We start from the raw sequence: 13,036 nt of genomic DNA, 5'->3' as shown, positions 1-13,036 counted from the left end.
CCTTGGATAGATCATATGGATACAGATTAATGAGAAAATCTTTGTAGGTCTCCGTAGATTGTCCATATTGTAAAAACATAGTATACTGTAACAGTGTGTGTGTATGTATGCACCATAAATCTGAAAATTTAATCTACCTGAGGTCCTATGATTTTCTCTTTGGTAAAAAGTGTCCAGTATTATTTTAGTAAAAGAAAAGAAATTAAAGCACTATATATTTTTTTTCTTGAACAAATCTGGAAAATCCCATTACTACAATGACATAGGCTTGATTTTGAATAACAATTTTCAATGAATGACTTTCAAAGTAAGTATTGCACAAAGTAATGTCATTTACTTAACTTCGAGTCATAAATTTTGTTATTCATGGAACAAAAAACCATACATGGAGGGAACTAATAGAAGACAGAATTTCCATTCTCAAAAAGCTTACGGTGTCCTAGGGCTCAAAAATAATTCTAAGAATGACTAACTAAGATGTCATCACAATTGAACCATAAAACAAAACAAAAAAAAATATTTTAAAATAGTTAAATTTTACCTCATACTTATATGAAATTTATGTTCTAAAATAAAATAAAAAATTATAACTATCTCGATTTCGTTTTTTTTACTTAGGTCACACCATCCTGAAAGTAGATATTGTCTTTCAAAATATATACAAGTTGTTAAACTAATTCAAATATTTGTAAATAGCTGTGGTATCAAAAATTCTTCCTGCATGGTACATATCATTCTTAGTTTCAGCCTTTTTTTTTTTTTTTTTTTTTTTTTTTTTGCTGTGGTCATCTTCTCTAACTAAGAAGAATCAACATAGTTTACTACTAAACGGAAGAAGGTCAAATCAATTCTGTTTCTTAGGCCATGATATTAATTTTTTTTTTTTTATTTCTGGAAGTCCCTATAGAGTTTTAGTATATATAAATTATCTGAAATGCAAGCAAACTGTTAAACACATTTTTTCTGCTAAGAGGTCACATAAGTTTTAATAAATTGTTGAAGAGATCTATGACTAAAAATGATTAAAAACCTTTTCTGCCTTTGAAATAAATTTTTTTCAGGTAACAAAAGAAATTCTAATTCTATACTCATCTTGAGAATAGAATAACTATATACATTATTTATAATTCTGCCTGGGAAATTAGTCTTTTCTCTCTTTTCCTTCCCTCCTTTCTCCTTTCCTTTCCTTCCTTCCTTCCTTCCTTCCTTCCTTCCTTCCTTCCTTCCTTCCTTCCATTTCCTTCCCTTGTTCCTTCCTTCCTCCTTTTCTTTCTTTATTCCTATCATTTCCTTATTATGATTATGGATTCAGGTATATACTTTCTATTTTTTATTGAGATGGGAGGGGTTCCTGAAAAATTGCGCAATGTAAATTGCATCCTTCCATACTTCCAAGTGGAAGTATATATTCTACATTCTCGGCTTAAATCAACACTATGTTAAAATATTTAGTGTGTTTTGGCAACATATAATTTAAAATGATACATAATGTAGGAAGTCATGGGTAGTTTCTGTTATAAGGGACAAATTCATACTTTAGTAAGTCAACCCATTGCAGTAAAAAATATATGAAATAACCTTCAACATTTGAGCATTTACTATGTTACAAATGGCTTTGTGGGCACTGCGGGAATCAGGAAATACTAAAGAACAAGAAGACAGAATTCATCCTGAAAAAGGCAACATAAAAAGCTGTGCGAACTTCAGAAGGCATTAATGTTGAATTAAATAATAAATTACAGGTACAACAGACACATAGTCTCCAAGGTTAAGTCATTGTGTTTTTAGCAACAGTACCTATTTAACTCATTTGCTCCCTAGAAGAAAACGGGTGATCCTCTTATTCAAGAGAACTAAACAACTGTGGCCCTCTAGGTTGTACTTTAAATTCAGTCTGGCATAAAATATGAGTGTCAAATTTACTTTGTTAGTAGAACAATAATCTCATTAGCATGAATATGGAAGAAGAAAAAACTCTTTTATGACATGGAAGCTACTTTAGCTGTGTAACTCTAACATGATGAGATCCATCCTCAAATAAAGCTGTCCTCTAATTGTGTTGATAACCACATGTTTTGGTGGGTGCTGTACCCACAGACTGTTCATGTCTGTATGTATATCCCCAGAGAACAGAATTATTCTCAGCCACCTCATTCTGGAACCAATAATTGTGAAGAAGGGGTTTCAAAATAGCAGGCATAGGCCCAGGGTCATAGGTACGCAATTGCCTGCTGCGTAAGGGGCCCTTTGAAAAAAGACAGTGTCTGCTTCCGAGGATATCAAGAAGTATCTTCCAAGAAATTAAGTGGACATGAATATATAATTTATGGGTTTATCTTTCTGTTTTTCACTATAAGCCTTAATATAGATTTACCTTTTCTCAAGGCATTTTACTTAGCAGTAGTTTATGTCACTTGCTGTTCTTACAGAATGATGTGTTAGGCAATCCTAGTGTATATCATGTTCTGTTTCCTTTACAGCCTTAAGACTAAAGCTTAAGTAATCATGCTCCATAAGCAACTGGTATGATGTAGACTGAAATTATGTCCTTTCATCATTATAAGTCTTAAGTTCAGACATTGACTTTATATTATAGATAACATTAATTTTCAGTTTCTCACAACACATTATTGGTTTTGATAGCATACTGTTAGCATTGGTTTCTAAGAAGTTTAACATTAAAAATGTCTTTTGGACATATTTTAATTTTTTTCTTATTTGCAGTGAATTCAGAATTTCCATTATTTAACATTGACATTGTTGCCAAATGTAGACAATTTTTAAAACTTTGTTTTATAAATACATTTTACTATTTAAATATTTATAGTTTACTGTTTTACTACATGTAGTAAATTAAACACAATCTCAATCATATGACATCAACCTTTAAAAATAAATTTATTTGGTCATCAATGTTTTAAAAATTATCTTATTAAGCTATTTTATTGACAGTATTATGTTATTATTACAAAATAAGTAATTTTCAAAACAAATGACCTTTGCTGTTTTCTACATAGAAAATTCATTTATTATTTAGGTTTCCTAGAATCGTAAATTGTAAAATTGTAAAATGTCAAATGAACAGTAGGATATTCCACCACTTTCATATTTGAGAAAGCTTTCATTGATTTTATATCCATTTAACTATGGGTATACCTGCAAATGATTGATTATGGAGGGTAATAGACTATAATCTCCACTCTGCCATAGGATCTGCACTCAGATTTATTTGCATGTGCTTGTCACCCACTTGACATATGAGTATGCAAATCCTAATTTAGAATTGACAAGAAAATAGAAAAGCATTTACAAATTATAGTGAAGAAAGAACTGTCCACTCTGCATTCTTTAAAAAATATTTACTGTCTTCAAATGAAATCCAAATTTCTTTTATATTAATAATAATTGCCACTTACTAAGCTCTACTTCATGACATTTGTTTTTCCATTAAATTTCCCAACAAATATATGCAGTTAATATTATTAGCAACATTTTAAAAAGAAAGAGAATTATACAAAAGGGTAATTAATAACCTGCGTAAGGATATTCAGAAACAGTTACAGTTGGAATTCAAACCCAAGTCTCTGACTGCAGAGCTTGGCAATGCCATTATCTGTCTCCATTGCAGCTCTTACATTGAACTTATATTTGTTCCACACTGCAGCCATTTTGAACCATTTGGACTCTGTTGGCTAGTATCATGTTATTGTCTCTGCATGGGGTGTTTTCATTTCCATGTTCCAGCACTTAGTACCATAATTCATACTTGGTAGATCATTTAAAGGGTTTTAGAAATGAATAAATGTCTCTTCACTTCTTAATTTATCAAATATATACATACATACATGTGTGCATACACGCCTATGCACAAATTACTGTGGCTTAAAGTTGTTACAGGCCTTTAAAATGTCATAAATGATTTAGAATCCCATGAAGAGAGGAAAAAAGTAAAATGCTTTCTCCTTAAAAACAGTCCAGTTCTGTGGTTTGTTTTGATGGCATTTTAGATTTTCAAAGTTTTGTATATTGGGGCAGCTCTTTTAAGAAAACAAGGCTTGCACGAATTTATATATTTTTTAAATTATCCAAATAATATTGTTTTAAAATAATGAGAACATGTAGAACAGAAAAAGAAAAAAATACTACAATTCACAAACCCAAAATAAAATTAATGTTTTTGATAACTGTCAAAACTTTCATTATAGACATACATATGTCTATGTGTGTAGTTAACATATAAAAATAAATTTTGGGTCATACCCAGATATTAATCTAAATGTATAAGTGTTTGATTATACATAATTTATCAATCTATATATAAAAATATATAATTTTTAAATAGTTGCTTAACCTGTATTTAAATGGGAACATTTTATAAGCATTATTTTTTATTGATCAATAAATAATACATCATAAGCATTTGTACTGACTGTACAGTATTCTAATGTTTTGGGCATATTATCACTTAACACTATAAATGATTTAATATATGCTTGAAGGAAACCAAAATTTTGCCAATATGAAGCTGCTTTTTAGATATGGATATTAAGCTGTTTATTAAGAAACAAGACTCAAAATGAACTTTGGACCCTTCTCTTCCTGCCCAAGATATTCAGACAGAAAAACCTGCTTCAGGAAGGAAACCTTTGAGTGCTGCCTTAGCCTAATTTGAATTGTTTGGTAAATAAGAGGACACAAGGTAGGCACCTGTTAGTTAGATACCCTTTGTTCTATTGCTTCTAAGTTACCCAGAAAGAATATCCCTGTGTGTGTTTCGCTCTTCCTCAAGTACCTGTAAATTGCCCATTCTCACTTCTGAAATCTAATACCTGTCCTCCCTTTCTCTTTTGTCCAAAAAGTGTCTCATGTACCCAATGTTACCTCACTCTCTTTGCAGTGTTCATGCTTATATGAATTCCCCATACAGACATATTAAAATGTTACTGTTTGGGGAGCAATGTGAACTCTGATGTCACCCCAGTGGCATGAGGTGGAGGTTTCTCAGCTCTTCTCCACCAACACAGCAAAGAATTACAGGTCAGCAAGATTTAGAAAAAGTATATTTTAGAAGGAGATGGGCCATACTAAGAAAGACTACAGCCCTGTGAAATTCTTACCTGGGAAGTAAAAAGATAAAAGAAATAATAGAGTACCCCAAAGGAAGAGAGGGTTTTCAGTGAAGAGAGCTGTAACAAGGCATAAGTGGGAAGGTCTGCATTATATTGGGGCTGTGATGAGTGGTTACAAAGGCATTCCTAGATGACTGGCACATGAGGTCATTTTAATTGTAACTTGGCTGCTATATAACTCTGCCTAGTACATGTGTGCTTACCTAGAATTCAGTCTGTTATAATTAGATTCATGAACTTCTGGGCATAGTCATGGTATCGTAATGATGGTATATAAGGCTAAGGTGTGGGCAGATTAGGTTAGTGCCTTCTGAGCAAGTATCTGTGGCTGGATTAAACCAGCTATAGGTTATGGCCTTCCTGTATCCTTTAGTCCTTTGTCTCTTGGGATGTAGGAGGGATTCTGTAGCTACCGATAGGGTGTTCTTTGGGCAATCTGTAGGCAGGGTCTCTATTTCTTTGTTCCCCTGTCACTCATGTCTGACTAATTATCTAACAAAAACATTTGATTTTCTCCTATGAATCTGTCTTTGTTAATTTGATTATTAGCCCAGGTGGAAGAACTTAGAAGATGAGAGGAAAAGAATTAAATCTTTGCATATAAATCTTAACAGCAGTGCAGTTTCCACTCAGTTTCTGCTCTCTGCGTATAAAATGCTGTTTGAAAGTTTGAATTAGCTCTTAATACTTTTGAAATGTGAGCTTTTCAAATTTTTCTTTTTATTTGTCTTATTTTAAATGTTAATATTGAACAAAAATGGAATATTTCATGTTGTACTCTATTTTCTGTAGAAGAGATTGAAATTATATTTAAAGTGCATTTGGGTGTATATACAAGTCCAAAATCTTAAGTTATTTTTGTACTATAATTCCACAATAAAAACCCGAATTAATTTACTTGCAAAGGGCACTGGATGTGATGCAGGACAGGGCAAATCCCCCAGAGTGAAGACTTAAATTCTACACTGAGAATGCCTCTTGACTCTGTGCAAGAAAGAATTCAAGTGTGAGCCAGAGTTAGAGACAAAGGAAAGTTTATTAGAGAAGGCCTAATGCTCCACAGACAGACATGGTCTCCTCTCAAAGCCAGAGAATGAGACTCCTAGTGTATGAGGAATTGGGTTTATATGTTTTCCTTTCAGAGTGTGGGTTTGGAGCATTAAAGATATGGGGAAGTGGTTGTTAGTAATCTCAGCAGGAATCTTTCTCTAGGTTCCCCTGTGTCTAGCCTTATGCTGATCAGCCAGGTTCCCCTGTCTAGCAGCAGGTAGCTCTGAATACAACCTGGTTTAATATTTTGTCAAATTGTGTAGTACTCCTGCTTCTTTCCTATATTAGATGAGACATTTTATTGTGCCATAGCACCAGGCCTCACACTGTGATTACTAATCTTCTATTTCTTTATGCTTAATACTTAGGTTTTTTAACTTTTTATTTCATTAAGTTATAAACAAGTATAAATATTTTATACAAAACACAATTAAAAGATGTATATTTTAGCAGAAATAACTTTTAAAAATTATGCCCTTGCCAAACAAATCTATTAATACTATAGGTAGCAGTTCTTAAATATTAATTCGTTCTATTTGGATATTCTTATTCAGATTCCTGGGGTAAGATAAATTGTTTAAAATATGGTATGGAGATTTCATAAAGAAGAATATAAAGTTGTAAGTTTATGATGATACAGTTTTTAAAAAGAGAACACAATTTTTTAGTATTTATAATTTAAAAAATATGAATCCTTCATTAACAGACAATATCATTAAGGTTTCATTCTGTTTTTTTTTTTTTTATTGTATTTGTTGCATGTTCTGAAAACAATCTAGAAATAATTTCTAAAAACAAATTTTAAATAATTTCTTGATTTTTCGAGTATGGTTAGTTTTTTTTTTTAACATAACACTTTTAAAAAATTATTCTAGTTGTTTGAATATCTCACTAAATACTTTGTCATTCTAACTCTCTAATCATTAATATACTCTTTCTTTACTTTCCTTTATATTCTAATTGTTGTTCATCTATCTCGTTCCTATATTCTTGTTGGTATTTTTTGTGGAGAGGTAGGAAATATACAATATATTTTATTTTTCATAGAATTAATAGTATCTGATAACATTTATTTAAAGGACAAAGATGGTAAGGTGTATATGTTACTAAATTGATCTATGATAGTGTAACTACATAAAAATATCATTTCTTTTATATAGTTCTTTTATTCTCTCTAATTCAAGCTGGTTTTGCCCGGATAATAGCATTGAAATTTACTTGCTCCCCCCACCTCCCATCCCTGCCCTTACCCTCTGTATACCTGCTCTTTTAATTATTAAGCCTTACGACATAAGATTAAGACCTGCATCAGGTTTTATAATCACGAGGATAATAGGTTTCAGCTGAACTTTAGACGAAGACTAACATCTTGGCTTTAGATGGGTTTCAGTCCCAGGAACACAGGTAGAACACACCCCTGACCACAGGATCAGAGTGAATGGCACCATGGCTGGTGGATGATTCCAGAACAGGACACAATGATCAATTACCTCAGCCCCCTCCAGTCATCCAATCAGTAGCACCCATGTTCCCAGCTCCTTAGTTTCCATGACTACTGATTTTACCCTGTATAATCTTTACTTCCAAGGCACCCTGGAAGCCAGGCCTTTGAGACATAGCCCAACAGGATTTGCAGCTCTAATAAACCTTACTTTCTTTGCTGCAAAACTTGCAGGTATCTCTTCTTAGGCGTAGACACATGCAGGCGGAGAAATCCCTTTTTTGTCCTAATAACAATAGGAGTAGGATATACTAAGGAAAAGTATAGCAAAAATAACAACAAATACAATATGACAGCTTTACACAGATAAATAAAACTGATGATCTAGTAAATACTGTAATGGGGAAATAAACTGGACCCCTACGAGAGAAAACATATCAATTCCACAAACACTACTGAAGATGGGTTAATAGAACAAGATTTCTGTGATCCACATGTACTTCACTCTCAACCACCACCTTCCATCTTGGAGTGCTTATCTGTACAAATGATTTTCAGCTTTCCAAAACAAATTATTCAGTTTTTTTTTTTTTTTTTTCAGATTGAAAAATCAAAAGCTACAAAGCCAGATAGCATGCACTTGAAGATGAGGGTCCTGAAACTATTTTTTACAAATTTACATAATGAAATTTTTATAACAATTAATAATGCCTACCAAGATGCATAATTCCAGAGTACTCAATACAGGCTTTTGATTGATTGATAAAAGATGTTTGGGGATCTGCTCTTTCTGTCTACATCTCCAAACTATCTTCATTTTAGTTGAAGGCACCAATAGTTTTAGAGATTTCCTTAGGTGATTCTTCACCAGAATAAAATTATTTTGAAGTGATTATTGCAACATAAGAAAGACATGGTTTTTGTACATGACCCTGATAAAATTACTTACATTTTCTCAATTTTTTTTTCTTTTATATTTTATAAGAGAAATAGCTTTCCAAGAAGTCTGAACTCGTAAATGAGCCATTTAAGATTCTCTAACTTTGTCCATAGTGTTCATTAAATTTCCTATGATTTCACATTTCTTAGTAGACAAGGGAAATAAAATTTAAAAAGAAAAAATAAAATAATACAATAAAACAATTTATAAATGAGAATAGTCTGATGTAAGATTATACTATACAAAGTTAGCATTTTTTCCCTAGAAAACCAATGAAAAATCATAATTGGTTTTAATTAGTAAAATTTCTGTTGAATAAAGACTTTGTGTAGTGTAAGATTATTTATCTAAATCTCATATGCATTCTCATTGGGGTTTTAAGGTATTTTATATAACTTACAAGAAAGGAAATTCTTACTCTGAAGATTTATTTCAAAATCTTATAAAGTCATTCATTCGTCTTAAAGAAAATGTTATAATTTATTCAACTTAATTTATTTTGGCATATATATTTCATCCTTTAGTGTCTGAATATTTCATTTCTTCTGTTTCTTAGTGTAAAAGCAAATTGAAATTTATGATTTCATAATAAAATTATGATTTTAAAGTAAAAATACAGATGTTATTCTGTTTTCTCAGTAGATAGTTATTTAACATGTATGGAAACACAATGTTTTGGTTTCTTGTAAACCAACAAAAAAATTTAATGAAAACCTTCACAAAATCAACAATACCTTTTTATATATGACTTAATGCTTCAGGTGACTGGTTCCTCCTCCTGAAATGGTATCATAGCATTTATTTAAAAAATGTTTTCATATGAACGATGGGCTAATTTGATAATAAAAATTATTTTTAAACTTTTTATAATTATTTAATATGGAATGATTTTAGTATGTGAATATAAAAATAGATTGTCATAAAATTTTGGGAATCTTGTGTCATCTTTTTGTTGTTCTCACTTTTATCATTTATTTATCATTGCAGATTAAAAAAATCAACAGAAACTTTCCTGTAAATCAGCAGGTAAGATGGAAAAATACTTGGAAAGTCAAATTATATATTTCTTTCATTTTATTTATTATAGGAGATAATCTTGATTGCAATTTATTTTTATGTGGAAATAATTGGTACTATCATTTGACACCTTCAGAAAAATACATAGTTTATTAGATTTCTATCACATTATTTAATATATCTGGTCATATTAAAAGCAGTTTTAAAAATCATTTATCTAAGTAAACTAAATAAAACTATTTTTTTACAAGTAATTATATTTATTTAAATACAATATTAGAGAACTTGGAGACCTATTTACATGAGATTTTCACTGCATCAACATTTGGGAAAACTTAACTTATCTAAGTTAAATGGGATTTTCTGACTTTTGCAAATTTTGCTGACTTTTCAAATGAATCTAAATTAATAGAATGAAAATAATGCCTGATTAACCAAGCAAAGAATTTAGTTGACTTATAAGACTAATAACTTTTGATATAATAAAATAATCAATTATAGAAAATAAACGATTCCCCTTATAATTTCATTATGCTAAATCAACTTTTGTACTACTATTATAACATAATGAAAACATTAATTTGAGTAAGAAAAGTACATGGAGTCTCAGTGTTTTGACTCATGCACATCATTCATATATCAGGTTTGTGTGATAGTGGAACTACAGTGGCAAGGCATAAACTTCTTACTCTTGACATTGATGTCAGTTTGAAACCATTGATCAAAATTTAAATATCTAAGGCATCTTTTTTAAGTGGTACACCAAGCACAAATTAATTTCAATGGTAAAAAATTTAAAAATAGCTTTCATCTTATAAAAACTAGGTTACTTTTTAATCCATACTTCAGTTCCTTCATCTGTTTACGTAAGTGCAACTTTCTTATAGGTTTGCTTTTGTGGATTAAATGATAACACATGTAAAGCTCTTAATTTATGCCATTATTATCATCAATGTATTAAAGTTTTAAACTTGTTCTTTAGAATATAAACTGTATTTTCTTGTATAAATTACATCGTCCTGCCCATAAGCTATATGTTACTGAAATATTAGTGAGAACAGCTTTGGAGAACTCAGTGTGTCTTCAATTCTCTGAACTATATATTTCCAGCTCTAGGCATCCCCCGCCTCCTAAATTTAGGTCCTCTTGCCTGAGCCAAGTTGCTATTTTAGATAGATGCAGAGGTAGACAAGATGTATGTGTCCTGTCACGCTCCTCAACAAGCTGTGGTTGTATTTAAGACCTTTGTTTACAATTCTAAGATCAGAGTTCTGTGTTGATACCTGGAAATTCCTTTTGCAGCTCTCATCCCATTCCAAATGATTCTGATACTGGTGGTTCAGAGGTGACATCTTGGGAAAAAAGTTTAACTATTTCATAGGGTTTCAGTACAGGAAAACATTTATTAACAAGAAATTATTCTAATAGAAAGAAGCATCAGCCATGGGGAAAGGTTATAGTGTCCATCAGTAGTCATGTTCGTTTTATGTCAAATATATAAAAATGTAGATTTTCTCATTTGAGGAATTCTTGCCAAAAACATAAATGATAAATATTCTTGAAGAATGACTCTACTATCTGTGTTATCACACTCCCTTGCCCTTTCTAACCTCAACATGTGAAGAATTAATAATGTGACAGATTATTGTGAATGTTTCATAATCCTGATAACCTCATAGCTATTCTTTTTTTACACAAATATAGTAACTTTACTTTTTAAAATTTATTTTGTTAAGTATCATTAGTATACAGCCTTATATTGGTTATACTAGTTTCAGGTGTACAATATAATGATTTAACATTTTTATGTTTTACAAAATAAATTAATGCTAGTAATCGTCTCACTATGCAACTTATCACTATATTATTAACTATATTTTCTCTATCCTTTTTCCCCATGTCACCCCTTCACTTCTGGTAACAAACCCTTTGGCATCTGTTTCTATGAGTCTGTTTTCATTTTATTTTGTTTTCAGATTCTACGTGTAAGTGAAACCATATGGTATTACATTCTCTGCCTGACTTCACTTAGCATAAAACCCTTTTGGTCTATCTATGTTGTTGCAAACAGCAAGATTTTATTCTTTTTTATGGCTGCACAATATTCTATTTTATATATGTATATAATATTTTTATATATTTTTTAAAGAATATTTGTCTATTGATGAACAACTACATTGCTTCCATTTGTCTATTGATAAACACCTACATTGCTTCCATATCTTCCATATCTGCGCTATTATAAATAATGCTTCAATGAACAGAAAGATGCACATATCTTTTTGAATCAGTGTTTTTATTTACACAGAAGTGGAATACACTATGTCCATTTCTAGTTTTTTGAGGCAACTTCATATTGTTTTCCATTGGGGCTGCAGTTTACAGTCTCACCAATAGTGCACAAGAGTTATTTTTTCTCCACATCCTCACCAGCACGTTATTTGTTGACTTTTTGGTAACAGCCATTCGACTGGTATGAGGTGGTATCACATTGTAGTTTGAGTTACATTTCCCTGATGATTATTGATGTTGAGCATCTTTTAATGTCTGTTGGCCATCTGTGTCTTCTTTAGAGAAATGTCTTTTCATTTCTTCTGCCCATTATTTGATTAGATTATTTTTGTTATTGATTTGTACGAGTTTCTTATTATAATTTGAATATAAACCTTTTAGCAGATATATCATTTGCAGATATAGTCTCATATTCAATGGGTTGTCTTTTTGTTTTGTTGAAGGTTTCCTTCTCTTCGCAGAAGCTTTTTCATTTAATGTAGTCACATTTGTTTATTTTTGCTTTTGTTTCCCTTGCTTGAGGGGATGAAGCCAAAAAGATATTGATGCTAAATAGTTTACTTTCTGTTTTCTTCTAAGAGCTCTATGGTTTCAGACCTTACATTTAAATCTTCAATCCATTTTGAGTTTATTATCGTATGTGGTGTAAGAGAGTGGTCCAGTTTCTTTCTCTCTTTCTTTTTTTTTTTTTTTTGCATGTATCTATTCAGTTTTCTCAACACCAATTGTTGAAGAGACTATTGTTACTCCAGTGTATATTTTACCTCCTTTGTCAAAAATTATTTAAACATATAAGCAAGGGTTTATCTCTGGGTTCTTTATTCTGTTACACTGTTTTATGTGTGTTTTTGTGCCAGTACCATATGGTTTTCATTGTTATAGCTTTGTAGTATTGTTTGAGATCAGGGAGTGTAATACCTCCAACTTTGTTCTTTTTTTCTCAAGGTTTCATTGGCTATTCAGGCTCTTTTGTGGTTTTATATAAATTTTAGAGTTATTTGTTCTAGTTCTGAGAAGAATGACCTTGGTATTTTGATAGAAATTGCATTGAATCTGTAAATTGCTTTGGGTAATGTGGTCATTTTAATAATATTAATCCTTGCAAACCATGAGCACAAAGTATATCCTTCCATTTGCTTGTGCCGTCTTCAATTTCTTTTTTCAATA

The 13,036-nt window shown here is 31.1% G+C and overlaps 1 protein-coding gene across 12 annotated transcripts in view; it reads left to right on the top strand.

Annotated features, from left to right (window-relative positions):
- Window positions 1–13,036, top strand: part of SNTG1 (syntrophin gamma 1) — a 746,957-nt gene that overhangs the window by 598,199 nt on the left and 135,722 nt on the right. For all 12 annotated transcript variants that reach the window (XM_036232864.1, XM_036232861.1, XM_036232854.1 and 9 more), the window contains one exon: window positions 9,548–9,586. In XM_036232864.1, coding sequence (XP_036088757.1) covers window positions 9,548–9,586 — 39 coding nt within the window. The remainder of the gene's footprint in view (window positions 1–9,547; window positions 9,587–13,036) is intronic.

The sequence above is a fragment of the Rousettus aegyptiacus genome, unplaced genomic scaffold (assembly GCF_014176215.1).
Source record: "Rousettus aegyptiacus isolate mRouAeg1 unplaced genomic scaffold, mRouAeg1.p scaffold_m13_p_15, whole genome shotgun sequence".
In the NCBI taxonomy this organism is placed as follows: domain Eukaryota; kingdom Metazoa; phylum Chordata; class Mammalia; order Chiroptera; family Pteropodidae; genus Rousettus; species Rousettus aegyptiacus.
The sequence above is the reverse complement of the archived record's forward strand: the minus strand, read 5'-3'. Positions and strand labels throughout refer to the sequence as shown.